Source organism: Maniola jurtina, chromosome 7 (genome assembly GCF_905333055.1).
Source record: "Maniola jurtina chromosome 7, ilManJurt1.1, whole genome shotgun sequence".
NCBI classification, from domain to species: Eukaryota; Metazoa; Arthropoda; class Insecta; order Lepidoptera; family Nymphalidae; genus Maniola; species Maniola jurtina.
This window is the reverse complement of record NC_060035.1, coordinates 4013826-4034032: the sequence shown is the minus strand read 5'-3', so window position 1 is coordinate 4034032 and position 20207 is coordinate 4013826. Positions and strand designations below refer to the sequence as shown.

Below are 20207 nucleotides of genomic sequence, written 5' to 3'. Positions count from 1 at the left end.
CTAATCTATGAATATGAAGCGAGTAGCGATACCATTGGTTTCATATTATATGATCGAAGCATATTACATGGTTCCTGACATAATTATATCATGATTTTCGATCTATAAACCACTAATGCATATTTTAATCTATACTAATATTATAAAGAGGAAACCTTTGTATTTTTGTATGTTTGTATTGAATAGGCTCAAAAACTACTGAACCGATTTCAAAATTTCTTTTACCACTACTTAGAGGGATTCTTCCGAATCCGTATAGGCTATATTTTATCCCGGAAAATAGATAGGATTTTTCGTGGTAGTGTCCACCCGTGCGAAGCCGGGGCGGGTCGCTAGTATCAGATAAAATCTTGATGATACAAGATAGCAGATATTTAAACTATGCAACAGAGATAATAAAGAGCTCATTATAGACTTCCAATAAGTAACGAAGATCATTATCATACCACTAGCCACTACTACCCTTGAGTGCAGCGAAGGTTGCAGCAGTGCATTGACATCGGTTACCCGCCTAAATTTGGAACGGGAGTCAAATAAACGGGTGTAGTGGACGGGCGGGGCTTTTTAGTGTGGCTGGGTTATAACTGGGTGGTAGTAAAGCAACAGGTGTTGATATGCGCGTTACGTAAGGGAACCGGCGCGCGCACCCCATTCAGGCTAGTAGTACGGTATATCGATTAGGCGTACGGTTGTCGTCCGCCGCCCATCGATTCTCCGCCCGAGCGTCTTTTTACCCGACTACGATAAGCTAAAAGGAAAGGTTAAGATTTGAGCAGTCTATGTGTGTATGTTTGTATTTGTGTATGTTTCACAGTAGCGCCTAAACTACAGAGCCGATTTTGGTGAATGAGATTTCGTAATTCGTTATGGTCCGGGTGATGAGATAGGCTACAAATTTTGTCGTCTGCCGCCCATCGATTTCTCGCCCAAGTCTCTTTTTACCCGACTACGGCAAAGCCAAAAGGAAGGATTATGATTTTAGCCATCTGTGTATGAATGTATGTTTGTATTTATAGATGTTCCACCAGCGTCTAAACTACTGAACTGATTTTGATGAGCGAGGTGGCAATCGATTTGCTATTATGGTCCGGGAGACAAAGGCTACATTATATTCAAACAAAATAAATATGGCGGACGTTACATATAAAAAATACAATCTGTGAATATTTTTTCTGTTGTGTCTTGTTGCTTGTTTCTGTCTGGGATGTCGTATGAAAGAGGAGAAAATTATGAGTCAATTAATATGTATAAATAACTTACTAAGTGCTATATTAAAATACATATACCAAGCGACCAAAAAACAATGTTAGTATATTTCAGCGTTTATTAAGAGTAGTTTTAGTTTTCAACTTTATCTTGTTTACTGCCCCGTCTTGCCTGTCTCTTGTATTTTTAATCTAGCTGCTATGTTAGGCCGTCCACGGATTTTATGTACGATTGGCTGTTAAACGGTTTTATTCGCTTGGCGACTTTTGTTTTGCTAGTTGTTTATGGGTAGTAAAAGTCCGATAGTTTTTAACGATTAAAGTAAGCGCTTTTATTTCTCGCCTATCTTAACTACTTACTAATGTTTCACTTTAAGTAATTGGGTTTCCATTTTAGAGAGACATTCTACGAGAGAAAAATATAGTCCAAATTTAAGGTCGGTTTAGGTATCTACAAAAACTACTACCTATATGCGTTATTACCTCTCATCACCCTTTTCACTAACCCCTACCCATTGTCTTATGTTCTACGTGGATTACATCTAGATACTAAACCGCTAATCAATGAAAAGCGAGACTTATTCATTGGGAATAGAACAGATTTTCCAATAACACAACATCCGTTTAGAAATGCACTAGTGACTAGGCGTTACAGGAACGCGGGCAGAGAGAGCTCGTGTATGTAATTGCTTCGCATACGGAAATGGGTGAAAAGTCACGTTTGATGGCTCCGACGTATAATCGTATTTTTTCAGTTACACCGGTTTTGTTCGATGCAACAGTATAGGTACATAGTGGGCTTGGGGAAAATAAAATTGGCGTTTGCTGTCTTTATTTTTTCAGTTAATCCTTTTTAGGCTTCCGTATTCGAAGGGTGCTAACGGGACCCTATTACTAAGCCTCGCTATCCGTCCGTCTGTCTGTCAGCGGGCTGTATCTCAAAAACCATAATAGGTAGAGAGTTGAAATTTTCATAGAGTGTGTAGATATTTCTATTGCCACTTTAATAATAAATAATAAGTATTTCAAAATGGCTGCCCTGTAAATTAAAAAAAAATTAAAAGTATTAATCTTGTACGATGGTACGGAACCTTTTGTGTACGAGTCTGACTCGCACTTGATTGGTTTTTTAAGGTTCCGTAATTAACAAGGAACCCCGCAACCGCTCTCACCTGGGCCGCAGACAGCAATTCAACTATTAGCCTGTGTTTTTACTCAATGCTTATTGTAAATCCAAAAATTCTTCTGGATTCATAATTAATTATTATTAAAAGCAAATACATAAATATAGCATAACATACAAGTGTAAATTAAAAATTTATAACACCCCCGACAAGTGAAGGTTACAGCAATAACTGGAAAAGAGCTGATAACTTTCAAACGGCTGAACCGATTTTCTTGAATTATAGCTAAGAACACTCTCGATCAAGCCACCTTTCAAACAAAAAAAACTAAATTAAAATCGGTTCATTAGTTTAGGAGCTACGATGCCACAGACAGATACACAGATACACACGTCAAACTTATAACATCCCTCTTTTTTGGTCGGGGTTAAAAATCAGCCCTAACTTTATAAATATTTTGTGATAGCAGCGTTACCAGTTTAACTTCGATGCGCCAGTAGAGTAGGTTGGGGAAAACTGAATCAACAATACGATATGAATCATGAGTCTGCTTTTATACTTTGTTTCGCATTGTTCAAAACTGTGGCATCATAATTGTTGTGAACTCTTTTGTCCTAGATTGTTTTGCGCAATTTATTCGTATATTTATTGTTCTGAGAGTAAAGTAGGATTGATGTTGATGTTTTTAGTTTTCTTTTAGATAAAATTTATAATATATTTTTTCCCGTTATCCCTTATTTTTTCAGTTGCACTGGTTTTGTTTTGTTTTGGAGTAGGTTTGGAAAAATAGTCAGTGATTCGTAACTAACTTAATTTTATTTCATTATTTTTATTATTCATGTAACAACAATTTTATTGTAGTTAACGACTCAGTTTTACTACGAGTAAGTTCATAATTGAAACATTCTTTCTTATAAGCTTTTCGTGTCGTGTATATGTTAATTGTTTTAGATTTATTTAGGTAAGTATATCATTTTCTACCTTTAGTAAGAAATAGAGTAAGAAGGTTATATAAGGTTTGAAATTGATCTTGAACTTTCACCTTTCACCAAGTAGACAGGTATTTTATTACTAGCCAAATTACAAAGTATACTTAATACTTAATTATTGAGTAAGGTTAAAACCACCATCGCGTCTCATATTCAATCTATCTGTGATCTGATGATAAGCTATTTAGGAACGTTGTTATTGTTCACAAAAGACCATGCAATTTTTTTACATTGCAAGTAAATTATAATATCGATAAATTAAAGATAGATTGAATATTGAAACCGGACGGTAAACTCTAAGTACAAAATACATGCCTATTATATAATTTCTCCGTTAAGACCATAGTCATGCTTTTAATGAAAACCATCAATTAAAGCTAAGCTTTCAAAGGCATTACCGCCGGTCAGATTTGCTAAGCTATTTCAGCTTCAACCGTTTTTGTCTATTCAACTATAGACTAGATTAGGTCACCTATATTCAGTTAAAATACGTCAAGCCTTGAGCTGCATTTCTAGGTTTAGAAATAGGGTTTAAAATTAACACTGTTATTTTAGAAATAGGTATACTCAAAGTTAAAGTTTTTCAAAAAAGCTATCGTTAAGTGAAGTAGCGATAACAAGTTTGTATTATGAGCTTTATAAGTTTTTGAATTGCTGTGTCAAACGGGTAGACATTGGACGGGGATACGTCATGATCATGACGAACGTTACAAGTTCTTTTCTAGGGTACCGCCGTACCCGAAGGTACTTATCTGTCTGTATCTTGTAAACTAGGTAGAGAATTGGAATTTTCACAAAATGTGTGAAACATATAACAGAAATCTGTTGCCGCTATGATAACAAATAATAAACATTTCAAGCCATGAAATTTAGAAAAAATTAAAAAGTGTTATTTCTTTTAACTCTTCGCGTCAACTTGACCAATTCTTTTACTACAAAACTTTAAAAATGGCTTAAAATTTTGTAGATCAAAACTTAACTTGTTTAAACTTTGAACCATTCTTTAGCATGTAGCCCAGAGGTTAACGAAAGTAGATCATCGTGGACGATAGATAAAAGCACTCGTTGGCTCGAGACCGTCCAGTCACCTTTGCGGCATTCGGGATCTTGCAGCTGCAGTACAGTGACCTCGTGCGTACGGAAGGGAAGTAGGTCAGGGACCCCCCGCCCCGCTGCTCAGTCTCACCCCGCTCTCCCCCCGTAATCGACCGCCCAATTCTATGCGTTCCCACAGATATACTTATACGATCTTAACGGGTGAAAAGAATTGGCTATGTTTTCTTTATAATTCATACTTATTATAGTCAAAATCAAAGTCAAAGTCAAATACTTTATTCATAACAGGTAACACTTTGTCGGTTGTTGGATTTATAAGATAATAATGTAGTGGTGTTTAAGTATTAGTATAAGAATGCAGAAGAATGAAAAACTTAATTTTTTTTAGTGACAGTAATTTTATTGTACCCACCTGCCTATATTTTGTTTTGTTTTGTAAGTGTTTTTTTTTATATTAATTTTGTAAAGTATATTCATTCATTCATTTTATAAATATTTGAATAAAAAGTATAATATCTGTCTTTTTTAGTACCTACCTGTCGACAATTTTAAACACTGGCACTGAAGCGATCATTTTAATAAAGATACGACAGGCATCACTTGCATTGCATTGTGAAAATAAAAATGGGCTGATTTTTACCGCTGGAAAATGTTTCATTCCAACAAGAAAACAGATAGAAAAGGAGGGATAAAGTCACTGAAAAAATATTTTGAAAAGTTGTAGTGAGGTTACGGATAAGAATCACGCATACAAATCCAATATATTATGTAGATTTATCTCTGATCTCTAACGTAGTTTCATTTTACGAGTCAAGGAAAAAGATCCCTTCATACGTTTATTGTGTTTTCCATTTACATGTAATGCAATGCGAATGGAGGTCGACCTGTGAGGTCGACATAGGTACCTATATTATCTAAAAGAAATGTTTTTTATTTGTATCTAGATGTACAACATAATAATTAAAATAGTAGATATTATGAACTTATATTATTATGAATCTTTAAACTGCTTTAAATATTCAAAACTTAAGTGTCTTTCCCTAGCTCTAATTTATATCTGACAAAACTAAAGGTACAATTATAGCGACTGCGGCGATTTCAAACTTTCCTGTCTGTTTAGACACCTTATTTAATAATCTTCTACTTAATTGTTAGAAAAAGGTCCGTGCATATACCAACCAGCTTGGTGTTTCGCTAGGCTATCTAATCAAACTATTCAGTGTTAGACACTGAGTTAGCGAATTACCCCCGGTCAGCTGCAGATGAACTGCAGCTGATGATAAAGCGAGATAAATGAATCTAAAGTAACGAAGGACGTAGTCGACTTGTACATATTTCATATGCCGCAATTAAAAAATTAATGAACTAGGTATATTACAATTGTTGAATATAACTTTCTACCTGTGGTATTTTTAATTTTGCATTCAGACCATCAAAACTGGAATAAAATTCGCAAGCGTTTTCCATATGCCGTGTGGAGCGTCAGTTTTTGTTTGCGCTGCTGTTTTTAATGGCACGCTTTGTTTTCTAGTGTGTCCTGTTTTCATTTTTTTTTTGGTTTAAAAAATTGCCTCTCTACCCGTCCTCTAAAACATTTCTGCCCAAAATATCATTTATTCTGAACTGATATTTAGCTATATCGAATTATATAAGCCTTATATAGCTATAATAATTCAAGTGAGTAATGACTATTAATAAAATTTTCTATGGTGGGTAATACTAGTTATATAATATTATGGTTTTATGGTACCTACTGTGATTTCTAGGTAGGATAACGCTGCGTCACAACTCAGGCTCTGTGATTTTCCAGTTTTTATTATAATACCTACTCAGTTCAAAGATATACGGTCTCAAAAATTTACTTGCAAATCTTGAAACCCGTGAAACTTTGGAACTAGTTATTTTACGGCAATCTGGCAAACCAAAGGCATAGACATAGGAGTTTTGTTGACACGTGTCTACAAAATTTTGAGTTTGATTCGTTAATATTCAAATGAGAATCAAACTAAGTTTGTGTGAACAACGCGCTATGGTGACTCTAACACTGGAATTCAATATTCAAGATGGCGCTTTCCAGTCAGTTTTAACAAAAAAAAAACACTCCAAATAGGCAGAGCACGCCAGCTAGCTAACACCAACACAGAAGAAGACATCCCCTATCTTGACTTTAAACTCCAGTGTTAAGGCTGATTCACACCAAGCACGCACACGTGATACGTGCGTAGTGACGCGCGCAAACCCCTAACACACCGGGTTACGCATACGTCCACGCTGTACACAAGCGGTGCACCAAGTTTCATACAGTTCCATACAATACAACGCAATGGTACGCGCTACGTCTACGCTTACGCAGGCTGTGTGAACGAGCTATTAGTGATTGAAGTATCTTTTGTTCAGGAAAATGGCCGCGCGGCGCCGGACCTGACGGCGTCGCCGGGCCGCGCACCGCCCGGCCCGCCGCAGCCGGCGCGCGCCAACCACGCGCCGCCCTGCGTGCTGCAGCCAGACTTCCGGAAGGTAACTACTCTTAAAACTAAAACACCGAAAAATCCACACTTATCACACTAAAAGGGGTATAGATTTAATAAAAACTGCAATACCCCTTCCAGGTTAGCCCGCTACCACTTAGACTGCATCATCTCTTACCACCAGGTGAGATTGCAGTCAAGAGCTAACTTGTATATGAATTCTGAATTCTAACAATCATATTATCACACTTCACATAACATCACACTAATGTTATTACAAAGGCGAAAGTTTCTTTGTTTGTGTATGTGTGTGTGTGTGTATTTGTTAATCTTTCACGCAAAAACTACCGGACGGAGGTAGATTATACCTTGGATTAACACATATAGGCTACTTTTATCTCGTAAAAATCCATAGTTCCCGCGGGATTTTCCAAACATAAGTATATCCACGCGAACGAACTCTTGGGCATCATCACTAGTATTACAAATGCGTGTGTCTGCCTTTTTTATTAATTTTTATAAAAGCCCTGTTAATCATGACTAATATAAAAAAGACTTACCTATTAAAAGGTAGTTTGGATTTAATTATGCCTTATCAGTGCAGTTATCGTGAATACCATTGAACCGAAAATCAATTACAAATCAATTTTTAATGCAGCAATTATTATACGCTTACACAAATATTATTTATTACTTATTTTTAGGTATCGGGTGTCAGCAATGAAATATTCAGGCAAATTGAAATGGTGGAAAACGACCACGATGCCACCACAGCCGCGGCGCTCGAGGTAAGAGTAATTAACCATTTATATGAATTACAAAACGAATTTGTGTAAAAACCATTAAATATTTAACACTAGGTATAATTTATTATGCATACTTTTATATAAATTACAAAACGATTTGTTTTTGTAACTATTAAAGTTTTAAAGTTTAACATTCATTATCATTCTCTATCAATATACATCCACTGTTGGACATAGTATTTGAGTAGCCCTTACGTTCTCGTACATAACATTTGTTAATTCCTCTAAGTGTTGATGGTACTAGTTGTTGCTTAAACGCTGGACATTTTTTTTAAATTTTGTATTACAATATGGATATCATTTAAAAGTTTTGGTAAAATTAAAGAAACCTGTCTTTAACTCGATACAGATTCTAAACCCGAATTAAGGTACACCCAGAATTATCAAAACCTTCGCTGACATACATTTTTACAGAAGGACATTAATAGCTTATAAGTTCACTGTAAATATAAAACTTGAAATTTCATGTTGCTATTTATTTTTCTTGTTCAGTTCTTTCTATCGTTTTGTAAAGTCTCGCAAGTTTCAGCGCCTGTTAGGATTCCCATCGGAACAAGTTAGTGTTAAAAATTTCGCAAACATCGTAGACTCGTCGTACAAATACTTTTCATTTGTACGTTTTATCTCGTACTGAGTCTTCTTAGAAAACATACAATTTTAACTGTTAGTGTAAAACACATTAAATATATATGGTTTACGTTTTATCTCGTACCTACTTAGTCTTCTTAGAAAACATACAATTTTAACTGTTAGTGTAAAACACATTAAATATTATGGTTTACAGTAAACTTTATTCAATTCATTTGTATGATTTACAGTAAATATTGTTAAACGTATTTTTATAATTTACAGGCGGTGGAGCGACGCGGTGAGATGATAGTAAGAATTCTGGAACTAAGACAAGTTGGCAGAAATAACATAGAAGCCGCCAAGAAGTTCTTTGCTTTACAGGTCTGTATTTTTTCTTCTTCCTATATTTCTAGTTTATTTTATAATACTAACTAAGCAGAGCATACATGTTATTTTTAACCGTTACTTTTCCGAGCTTTGTAACCAATACGGAGTAGGTACTTAATAGGTAGGTACCTAAGACCTAACCTAATTTTAAAAGTTACCAGTTATCCAGCGAATTGGTGGTCTAGTCCTTAAGACTTCGGTAGGGTTTTGAGAGTCAAATTGAACAAAGAAGGATTTAACTTTGTCTTTGACATTGTTATTTACAACGTATCGCCTCCACACGATACAACCCTTGAGCCTATACTGTATTTTCTCCACTTTCTTTATATAAATCAAGTACACTCATGCCCTCATTGATCCCCACGGAGCGTTTATCTTCCTTTTTGTAATAAGCACGGATATTGAGAAAAATCCTTCACCGGTGTCTGTTGCCAAGGGGAATAAAATCCATCTATATAAGTGCATCGCATTTGATACAATTGCTCTGGGGTGCTTTAAACGTTTTGTTATGGCGCAGAATTACAATATTTCGCTAAGAAAAATTTGTGTTTTACTTATTTGTTTTTGATCAAAAAAAAAATGTAGGACAAATCTCGGTTAAAAATAGCGTTTTGCTAAGATTTTTCGTAGCGTTCAAAAGTATTAAGTAGTTTATAAGAGTAAAACATCTCTGGTACTGTTAGGTAGAAGGGCTCGTGTTTGGTAACCAGTGCAAATATTGAAATCCACATGCCTTCGGTCTAAGCTATGCGACTGGTCGCTTTGTCGAGATGTGACGAATTCATAAATTATAAATAATTACATTTTTATATTATTCATAAATTATTCATAAATTATAAACATACCTACAGATGGAGTGGAGTCAGGCCGAGTTTTTTGAATAACAACTTAAAGTCAGCTTTATGTTTTTGGCATACTTAGGTACAATTACAATACCTATGCTTGAAAATGGTATATCTAAAGAGAACAAAAAACGAAGAGCAACCGATGTTATGTAAAAGTTTAAAATGCTTAGTTTGAATTGTTACAAGAAAGACGCTGCTTTAGCTCCACTCCACTCTGCCTGTGTGAAATGTGTTTTAGGTTGAAATCTATAGAGTGCACTTAGACTTTGCTTAGACTTAAGTTTCAGTTAAAACGAGACAGATTTATGCCAGCGGTATAACGCTGTCTCGTTTTAACAGTGTCTTAAGTCTGAGCAAAGTCAAAGTGCGCTCTATAGATCTCAGCCTTAGACTGCACTTTTAGTATCTAGTAATAATATAATGATATGAAAATACCCTATTTGATAAGCGTCATTACAGCGTTGAATATCTTACACCTCTGTGAGAAACCTTTCAAGGTAAAAAGCGCCTTTAAGTCAATAACGCCTCCCCCACATCAAGACTAGCGGGATCTTTGAGGGGAAATTTATTCATCAGCATTTGCATCCTCTGAATTACCATTTAATTTTATGATACCTACCTCAAGCTACCGTATTCAAGAAAGATTGGGATCCTTGTATACTACTTAGTTATTATACATTTTAATCAATTTCCAAAAAAGAGCAGGTTCTCAAATCGGCGCATTTTTTTCGGATTAATCCATTTCCTATTTTTTAATCACGTTAGTTGGTAAACTGTAACTTTTTCTGTGATTGATACTGATAGACTATTAATTACTTTAGGCAATTTGTGCAGATTAAAAAAAACACGATTTACAAGCTCCAGTTGCTCTAATTTCATGTAGTCAGCGATCAACTATCAAGTAATATTATATTTATCTCTTTTATTGACATGGAATCATACATGGATTGGACTCCTATGTGACAAAATAGTAAATAGATAGTCGCTTCCTCGTCGGCGGTGGTGCAGCTACCATAAAAGCTTGAGTTTTTCAAATTGTATTTCTATATTGAATACAATATAATGAGGTCGCTTTTAATTTATCTTGAAATTACTTACTTGTTTTAAAAAAAACAGGTAATTTTCCTTGCTCCATTGACCCGAATGCTGCTCGTAACCTAACAGAACGTTGAAAGAGCTCACTCCAGACAACCCCATTGTTCCTGGCCTAGATCGCGCCGGCGGGAATGCGAACGCAATCTAGACTAGCATTGTTGGGATGTGCACTTCCAGTCGTCCCCAACTATGCATTGTGGGAGTCCTGCCGTAGTTCCGTGGTCGATTCGTGCATTGCGCCTAGATTATCTGCATTGCTTGTCAGAAAATTGTTGCAATGACTAATGAGTATGACATTTTACTACGATACTGTTATTTCTTATTCCATTCTTATAGAGTTTTCGACAACGAAAAACTCTCTGAAAGCTTTCGTCCGAGACTTTGCATTGTGTTACAAGTGTAAATCAAAAATTTATAACACCCCCGACAAGTGAAGGTTACAGTTATTAGACACAGTTTATGGCTAAGAACACTCTCGATCAAGCCACCTTTCAAACAAAAAAAAACTAAATTAAAATCGGTTCATTTGTTTAGAAGCTTCGATGCCACATACAGATACACAGATACACACGTCAAACTTATAACACCCCTCTTTTTGGGTCGGGGGTTAAAAACAAAATATATACCTAAAGAAGAATAAACAGGCGCGCTTTACCTTAGGCTGCATCACCACCTATTTACTATTTGATGTCATTGCAGACATGCCTATAGAGTAGTATTTCTGGGATGTGCACTTTCATCTCTCGACCCCAACTATGCACTGTGGACGTCCTGCTGTACTTAGTTCCGTGGTCGATTCGTACAATGCGCCTAGATTATCTGCGTTGCTTATCAGAAAATTGTTGCAACGAGTATGATATTTTGCTATTACACTGTTATTTCTGATTTAATTCTTATAAAGTTTTCAAAACTTAAATCTTTTGTGTTCACCAATTTAGCTGCGCCGTCCATAGCATCATTTCCCTTTGATAAATTTTTATCTCTGATCTGATCCCTATCCCAAAATTGTGACTATAAAAGATTGAATTTTAATCAGTAGATTTTGGTTATCCAAGTTACTTACTTATGTAAGTACTGCATTTCAAGCAACAAAATACTAAAACGCTAATATTTGTCTCAGGACGCGCGCCACATAGTACAACTAGTGGAAATCGTCAAGCGCCCTGGTCAAACCTTGGGCCTGTATATCAGAGAAGGAGACGGTGGTGCGAGGACAGATGGCGTGTTTATATCCCGGATAGCTCTCGAATCAGCGGTGTATAACAGCGGCTGTTTGAAAGTTGGAGACGAGATTTTGGCTGTGAACTTGGTGGATGTCCGAAGAATGTCATTGGATGACGTGGTTATCATTATGTCGATACCACGGCGGTTACTGCTTTGTACCAGGCAGAGAAAAGGTAAAGCATAATTTTAATGAAATTGCTCAAAATTTTTATGTCATTTGTAATATGTCTCTTGAGCAAGTCTATCTGATTGTGGTTTTGCTAAAGTCCTGTCTGTTGTAGCAACATTTCCATATTTTCAATTGGTAGCGCATTTGCATAACCTACTTTTCATTTTCGTCAAGATAAAGACAAAGCTTGTAAAGCAAAACAATGAGGTATTTCAAATTGTAGGCCGTTGTCATAGATAATGTTTATAGGTTATCCTTAAACTACAAAGCCTGAAAGCCTGTTATAAATTCCTGTAGATGTCTAAGTACTTAAGTTGTATTTTATCTGTTTGTTTCTAGGCAAATCAGGACCTGGATCACCATCATTGCCGCGTACGGAACACAAGCCTCCACCAGTTGTTGTTTTGAAACGGGACTGTAGAGACGATGACGATCGAGATCGAGATCGGTTGGACGGGCTTTATTCACAGTAATTTCCAAAAAAAACTTATATTTAATGATTGATTGCAGATGAATGATGAGTGAAAATAAAAGAATACGCTCAAAGCGGAATCGAATAGTCAAGTCTTTTAGTTTAATCTCAAGACTAAATTCATAAAAACTGATAATAATTCATTTCCTCAAAACGAGTTTTAAAATTCATAAGAATGCAGTTCAGAAACAATACTCGTATTGGAAAAACAGAGAGTTATTCATAGATATGACTCATTTCATAGGGATTTTTTTCCATTTTCTGATGCAGTTTCTACTTGTCATTTTTAGACACGGTACTCTTCGATCAACGGGGGGTCCCGGTAGCACGGTTCGACCGGTCGGCGATGGAAGGGAAGAGAGGAGTCGTATGCAGCTCGGAGCTCTATCACCGGACTCTACGCCACTTGACCTTTATTATAACTCCAGACCACCTTCAGACCATTCAACTTGGAGGTATTCATTTAAAAGCAAAACACCACACTGCATACACACTTTTATAAATTATTGCGATAAGTTGCCCTCATAAAAAGTGAGCTCATAAAATCAATCTGATTTGGAAAATTAAATTGATATCGGCCATAGTAGGCCGAATATCTAGTTATTGGTTTTGGTTGATTATAATAATAATTGTCGTGCCAAAAATTTAAGAAACAAAAAAGAGGCGGAATTAAGTGCATTTCACAAGTTGTTTGATTTGTTCAATATTCAAGTGGATTTTTGTGGCCACATTGATGGTTTCTTCATGGTATTACAGTGTTTTTTAAAATATTTCTCATCTACATAAATAAAGTAATATTATGTTTGCAGCTATAGACCGCCACCACCAGTCATAACGGAGCAGCCAAAGTCACAAGCAACACATTTTGTGCCATACGAACGATCGTATCCCAATACGTTAGAAAGTCTGGCGGAGAAAGTGCACTCTTTCTATCCATCCGACAGTCCAAGGTACAGTGGCTATTAAATTTTCCTTATACTTAGTAGGTATTTTCTTTGGCTTATGGTCATTTAGGAAAAAAATCTACAACCTTAGAATATTTCTAATATTTTGCTCTGAGACAGTAACTATGTAATGTAAAAAGCCGTTACGAGCCGCAGAAACGCTAGGACAGTTCTTATTATTTCCAAACCGATAGTTGAATAAAATCTTTAATTGTAGTACAATGTATTTGTTACAGTATGCGTTTTGGAGGAAGAGTACCGCGATCTGGTTCAGAACAACAGTTGCCACGGGCTGAGACACATTCAGATTTTGGTAGACATTCGTTATTACGGTCAAGTTTGAAAGCCTCCACTGCAGGACCTGGTGGTAAGCAATTTGATGAAACATTATAATATTATTATTTACTCTTCTTTGGGCAATGTTCACAATGTTTACCTGGGTTTTCTTATATTATTCACTAGCTGATAACCGTGACTTATGTAATTTTCCTGTTACTGACTTCAATCAATGTTGTTCAAAACATATTTCACAAAAGTATTTCAAGTCCGAACGAAAAATTTTGACTGATTACTTTGTTCTAGCTTCAAGTTTATCAAGATATGGGCAACGTTACGGCGGTGTAGGAATGCCAGGATCTGGACTACCTGGCAGTAGCCTCGGCGCAGCTGGCCTTGGAGGAACCGGGCTTGGACCTGGATTGCCTTCAGGGTTATCTACTACTGGACTGAGTGGCTTAACGGGCTCAAGCTTAGTGGGCTCAGGGTTAACGAGTTCTGGACTCGGTACTGGATTATCGGGAACCGGATTGAGTTCAGCTCTAGGAGGAGGCTATGGGACTACGGGATTAGGACTTCCATCATATAGTAGCAAGTTTGGAACATCGAGGAGAAATCGTAGCTTGGACTATTCTTCAGATACTGAGGCAACGGCACCCACAAGGACGCCTTATTATTCAGGATTAAGTGGTTACAGAAGTAGCACGTTAGGAAGGGACATTGGTTCGAAGTTTAACTCCTTACCAAGAGACGTAAGAGGAACGGGTCAAAGGTGAGACCAATTTGTTTGAATCTTGAATTGTATAAGTTGATGCTACTTAATTCTTTTTTATCTTGGTACACAGACTGGGATTATCCAGACGAGCGGGAAGTGTTCTTCAAGACGAACCAGAACCGTTGTCCTCGCGATTAGACTTACGTTCTTCCAGAGGTCGGTTTATGATATTTTTAAATCTAATTACTCTTCTTACGTTCTTGTTGATTTTTTAAGGTAAATAAAATATCATGAGAAATTTACACATTTCGACAGTGCTTTAAATTGCGTGAAAATTATAATAACATTCCTCGTACATACTCGTACTTATGTGGTATTTTTGCGTTTGTAGTTTAAATAACGATAAGATTTTAACGTGACGAACGCAAATACAAATAATTTTGTCATAATCTGTACATTCTCTCAAAAACGGAGCAAAAGAATTTGTCCGGTTATAGGACATATTTAAACAATTTGTTTATAATGTCTACATATTATATTTCGTCGCTTCATTCTTCAGATATAACTAACAAAATGGTAGTACCTTTACCTTGCAGGCAACACTTCGCACTTTTAGAAAAGAGAAAGTCAATTTATTTTATCTCTTGTGGGTAGGCTCTGTGACGGTTCGTCATTCTTTTTCCGTGCGAGGCAACAAGCGCACGCTTCAAATTAAAAGAATAAATTAAATATCATAGTGAGAGAAAACATAGGCGATTAATTGTGTACTCATAGGCGATTATTTGTGTACTCATCGTCGGATTCCGAGGACAAATGTAAGTACTTTAACAATGCGTTACAGTGTGTAATTCCCTGGCGTGCGTAAAGTGTCAGGTAGGCTTTCCTGGCGGTTAACTGAGGGTTAACACGAAGGACAAGCATGACACTAAAAATCAACCCAAGGGTTTAGCGCCGGTCGACTTAACCGGACAAGTGAAGGTATCTGTAGGCTGACCTGGCGGTTAACTGCGGGTTAACACGATGGTTCAGCGGATGCCAATAACACCCTTTGTTCCCGAATGTTTAATTCGGTAGATTCATTGCTAAAATATTATTTCAAACTACCCTAAAAATTTTAACTTTTAATACCGATTTCTCGTTTTTCGTTCCCGAATGTTTAATTCGGTAGATTTATTGCTAAAATATTATTTCAAACTACCGTCAAAATTTTAACTTTTAACACCGTTCTCTCGTTTTAAAAAACGGAACACAAGGGTCAAATAAAAACAATAACGCACCGCCCCTGTTATCTTGTTCGCCAACGCCATCGCCGCTGTCACCACAACAGCCAAAGGCTCCGCCTCCGTCAGCTTGCGTAGCTGTGGATGAAATTGTTCCGTCGTCGTCACAAGACGCATGCAGCGAGCCGGTCGGTGCCGGAACTCGAGCCGGAATTATTACATGCTTTGGGGGACGCAGCGGACGATATACCGATTTATAGTCCCAGCATTCATGGTAAATTGGCGCAGCGATGGCTCCCAATTTTAAAGTACGTGACTCCAAAAAATTGCAAACTGTTAAAAGCTCCGAATTTAAATCCAGATATATCTGCCACTGTCGCGGATATTGTAAGGGCCCGAGACAGAAAGCTTCAGTCGAGGCAGGATCAGTTGGGCCTAGGTATAACGGCCATAAATAAAGCGATGACCTTGTTATTGACCGATGGTGACAAGGTACAAGCGTTTAAAATTTTTATCGGATAGCTGCCGAATACTTACCGATCTTCACTTTACTGAGACACAAGTAAGATCGAAACTGATCACCCCGGGACTAGATAAATCCTTTTTATCTGTAATTCGGGACCAGTATCTGTAACTCCTTTCGGAAATACACTTAAGTACCTGGAAAAAATAAAAGCCTGAAAGGCCATTGAGAAACAGGGACTCCAAATCAAAAAAGGGAAAACTTCGACATCGAAGTCCGAACCCAGTACCGCCGCGCACGACCGATGACGCCGCCGCCACCGTCAACGCGGAACTCATCTTTATCTCCAAGCGCGACGAACGTCACCAACAGGCGCGCCCCAACGCGGCGCTAACACAGGTACACGCTGGCAAACTGCAGCATTACAATAATTGTTGGCTTAGGATTACTAAAAATTATGTAGTTTTAGATTGGGTTCGCAACGGTTACGGTATACCTACCTACCATTCACTCATAAAGTAGTGCAATATAATATCCCTCATAATACCTTCTCAGTTGGAGAAAAACGGGAAATGGCATTGGCCATTATGAAATTATTAGAATTAGGAGCTATTAGAAAGTGTAAACCTCAAAAAGATCAGTTTATTTCTAACACCTTTTTAGCTTGAAAAATCTAACGGCGGCCATAGGTTTATTCTCAATCTTTGACAGTTAAATTAATACGTTTCCAATTCTCATTTTAAGATGGAAGATTATAGAACGGCATCAAAATGATACCAAAAAACGGCTTCATGGCCACCATAGATCTTAAAGAGTCCTACTTACTGGTCCCAGTAACGTGTGCCCAACATAAATATTTACGATTTCAATTCGAAAACGGAAATGCGCAAATAATACCTAACTTACGAGTTAAATGTGATGCCTTACGTCGTGTCTCCACTGCACAGTGCACACCGCACGGCACGACATAATACTGTGACGACTGCGAGTGCCATACATTTCTATGGACCGTTTACCCACTGAACGACACCGCACCACACGACAAACGAGAACAAAAATGACATTGACACCAGGTCACAAGCAGACGGGAAAAATGTGGTGCCGTGTCTAGTGGGAAAACGGCCTTATGGGTCTATGTTCCGCCCGACGGACGTTTACAAAATTAATAATGAAGGAGGTACTTAGTTATCTAAGGTATGCGGATATATCGCATTTCAATCAGTCGTGTATTTAGACGACATTTTGTGCATCGTGGACAGCTCTGACAAATGTCTTAGAAACGTAACGAAACTGTAAGGTTACTTAATTGTTTAGGTTTCGTAATTAATTACGATAAAAGTAATTTACACCCTCAACAGGTTTTTGGGGTTTATGTACAACACAGTTGATAGGACAATATCGCTTCCCTCAGATAAGCGAAACAATATTTTGAACCTAGTTAAGGGTAAGCTTCCACTAAAACCAAGAAATCTAAGATTTCAAGCTACAAATTTACCATCATAGAAAAGACTTTCACGTAATTGAATACATGTTTAAAATAAATCAATCTTTCGTCTCAACATTTAATGTATCATGTTTACAAAAACTATTTTATTTATTATGTAGTGATCAATCTCCCGTACCTAGTTTTACGAATCATATTAATAACACGATTTGTTGTATTGAATAAAGCATAAGTTCAATCAAAAATTTTTGTGAAAATAAACTAGGTTCTATAACAAATCTATTTGTACAGTTTTGGTAAAAATCCATTTAATAAAAAAAAAAAAAAAAAAAAAAAACATAATAATAAACATCACTTTATATTACAATAAATAGCCACGAAATGCCTTTGTTTGTTTAGTTTGTATGGGATGTTTGTTAAAGTGCAAGCTGGACCTTAACAAATTTTATACCTACCGAATGGTACTATTAGGGATTTCGCTCACCTAATAGGTGTTCTCACCTCAGTCTGCCCAGCTGCAAGATATGGCTGGTTATATACGAAGAAATTAGAAAGACTGAAATGCCTGGTTCTTAATAAGCACAAAAGTTACGATGTAAGATTTAAAATCCAACGTGGATATCTTGCCAGATTTGATGTGGCGGTCGAATAAGATTCCTACCACATCAAATACACTTATGAGTCCTAATTTTGACTTGGAAATTTTCAGAGACGCATCCGGGGCAGGCTAGGGAGCTTATTGCGAAAACAGGCACTTGACTTAATCATGGCATCCTTATCTAAAAATACTTTAGATCAATACAGCGGGACCTATAAATTATGGTGGCAGTTCTGTCTCGGTAATAAACTCGACCCCTACAAGTGTTCACTTTCGTCTATAATGATATTTTTAACTAAACAATTTAATAAAGGTGCCGCATACTGCTCCCTGCACCCACCGTTCCGCACGGTCTTTACTTTAGGTACCTAGTGATTTAACTACCAGCGACGGGGAAACGATTACTTAAAGGTGCCTATAAGTTAAGACCAGCCACATCGAAGTATTCATCCACTTGAGACCCACAGTTAGTATTAAATATCGCCAATTGGATACCCAATCTTTCGTTAGAAAAAATCACCGAAAAATTGATATTTGCTCTGTGCACAGCACATCGAGGACAAACTCTTTCGCTAATAAAATTGTATAATATATTGATAAGTAGGTACTTAGGTCTCACGGGCGTTAATCGTAATTAATCGTAATTGGGATATCAGACGTAATTAAAACTTCCGCAGCTGGACGTGAGCAGCCGGTATTGTTTTTACCTTATTTTAATGAGAATAGGTCATTTGTCCCGCTACCGTCATAGAGGACTATTTATTCCTCACCAAGAAGATTAGATCAGTAACTTCGAATAACCTGGTATTAACATTCAAACGACCGTTCAGGCCCGCGACCGCCCAAACCATCAGCAGGTGGATTAAACAAGTGTTGGACGAAAGTGGCGTGGATGTGTCGGTGGTCAGCGCGCACAGCATGCGCCACGCTGCCACATCCGCGCCGCGCGCCTCCAGTATTTCGGTGGATACCATTAGGAAACCTGTCAGTTGGACAAGCAGCTCCTGTCCTTTGCCAAATTTTACCATCGCAGAGTATTAGATGACGGTATCTTGGCCAAGTCTATTTTATTACCTAGGGAAACGTAATTAGGTTTTCCTAGTGACAGGAATTGACTACAATATAGAATATCTAATAAGTAATGACTTATTTACCTAGTTGGTTTAAAAACTTACCTTTCTTTGTATACCTATCAAATAAATGTGTAAGATTTATTTTGTTACCTAATATAAAATGTGATTTGTTTGGCTAAACACTGTTTACTGTTTGGCTGTTTATTTTTCACTTTTAAGTATGCAAAATTTTCCTCTCTAAACATCTACCATTTTGTTAGTTATATCTGAAGAATGAAGCGACGAAATATAATATATGATCAAACGAACTTGCAAAGTGAAGTTCGATCGATATTATATGAGTACGCTTCATTCGAAGATATATACACCCTCCCGAACCCAAACCCTTATCAGGAAAATTTTGTTCCTGGTAGTTATTTACTTACTCTAAAAAGAATGACGAACCGTCACAGAGCCTACCCACAAGAGATAAAATAAATTGACTTTCTCTTTTCTAAAAGTGCGAAGTGTTGCCTGCAAGGTAAAGGTACTACCATTTTGTTAGTTATATCTTCGAATGAAGCGTACTCATATAATATCGATCGAACTTCACTTTGCAAGTTCGTTTGATCATATAATATTACGTAAAGCATTGTGTTCAGGTCGACTGCCCTCCTCTCCCTCAGTGTTCACGTCGGACGAGTACCGCGCGTGGCTCTCCCGCGCGCCCTCCACCAGCGCGCTGTACGAGACTCTAAGGCCCAGGCTCCCTACTCACTACTCTGCTGAGAACATACATGATGCTCTCAAGAATGTAAGTTGTGTTCAGGTCGACTGCCCTCCTCTCCCTCAGTGTTCACGTCGGACGAGTACCGCGCGTGGCTCTCCCGCGCGCCCTCCACCAGCGCGCTGTACGAGACTCTAAGGCCCAGGCTCCCTACTCACTACTCTGCTGAGAACATACATGATGCTCTCAAGAATGTAAGTTGTGTTCAGGTCGACTGGTTTCCTCTTCTTTAGTTCACGACGGACGAGTACCACGCATGGGTCTCCTTCGCACCTTCCACCAACGCGTTGTAAGAGAC

General features: G+C 37.4%; 1 protein-coding gene across 2 annotated transcripts in view; it reads left to right on the top strand.

Annotated features, from left to right (window-relative positions):
- Nucleotides 1-20207, top strand: part of LOC123867151 (rho GTPase-activating protein 100F) — a 63964-nt gene that overhangs the window by 30033 nt on the left and 13724 nt on the right. For both annotated transcript variants that reach the window (XM_045909040.1, XM_045909039.1), the window contains exons 2-12: nucleotides 6772-6891; nucleotides 7547-7630; nucleotides 8501-8599; nucleotides 11666-11942; nucleotides 12278-12407; nucleotides 12701-12865; nucleotides 13220-13360; nucleotides 13591-13721; nucleotides 13937-14402; nucleotides 14476-14561; nucleotides 19809-19936. In XM_045909040.1, coding sequence (XP_045764996.1) covers nucleotides 6772-6891; nucleotides 7547-7630; nucleotides 8501-8599; nucleotides 11666-11942; nucleotides 12278-12407; nucleotides 12701-12865; nucleotides 13220-13360; nucleotides 13591-13721; nucleotides 13937-14402; nucleotides 14476-14561; nucleotides 19809-19936 — 1827 coding nt within the window. The remainder of the gene's footprint in view (nucleotides 1-6771; nucleotides 6892-7546; nucleotides 7631-8500; nucleotides 8600-11665; nucleotides 11943-12277; nucleotides 12408-12700; nucleotides 12866-13219; nucleotides 13361-13590; nucleotides 13722-13936; nucleotides 14403-14475; nucleotides 14562-19808; nucleotides 19937-20207) is intronic.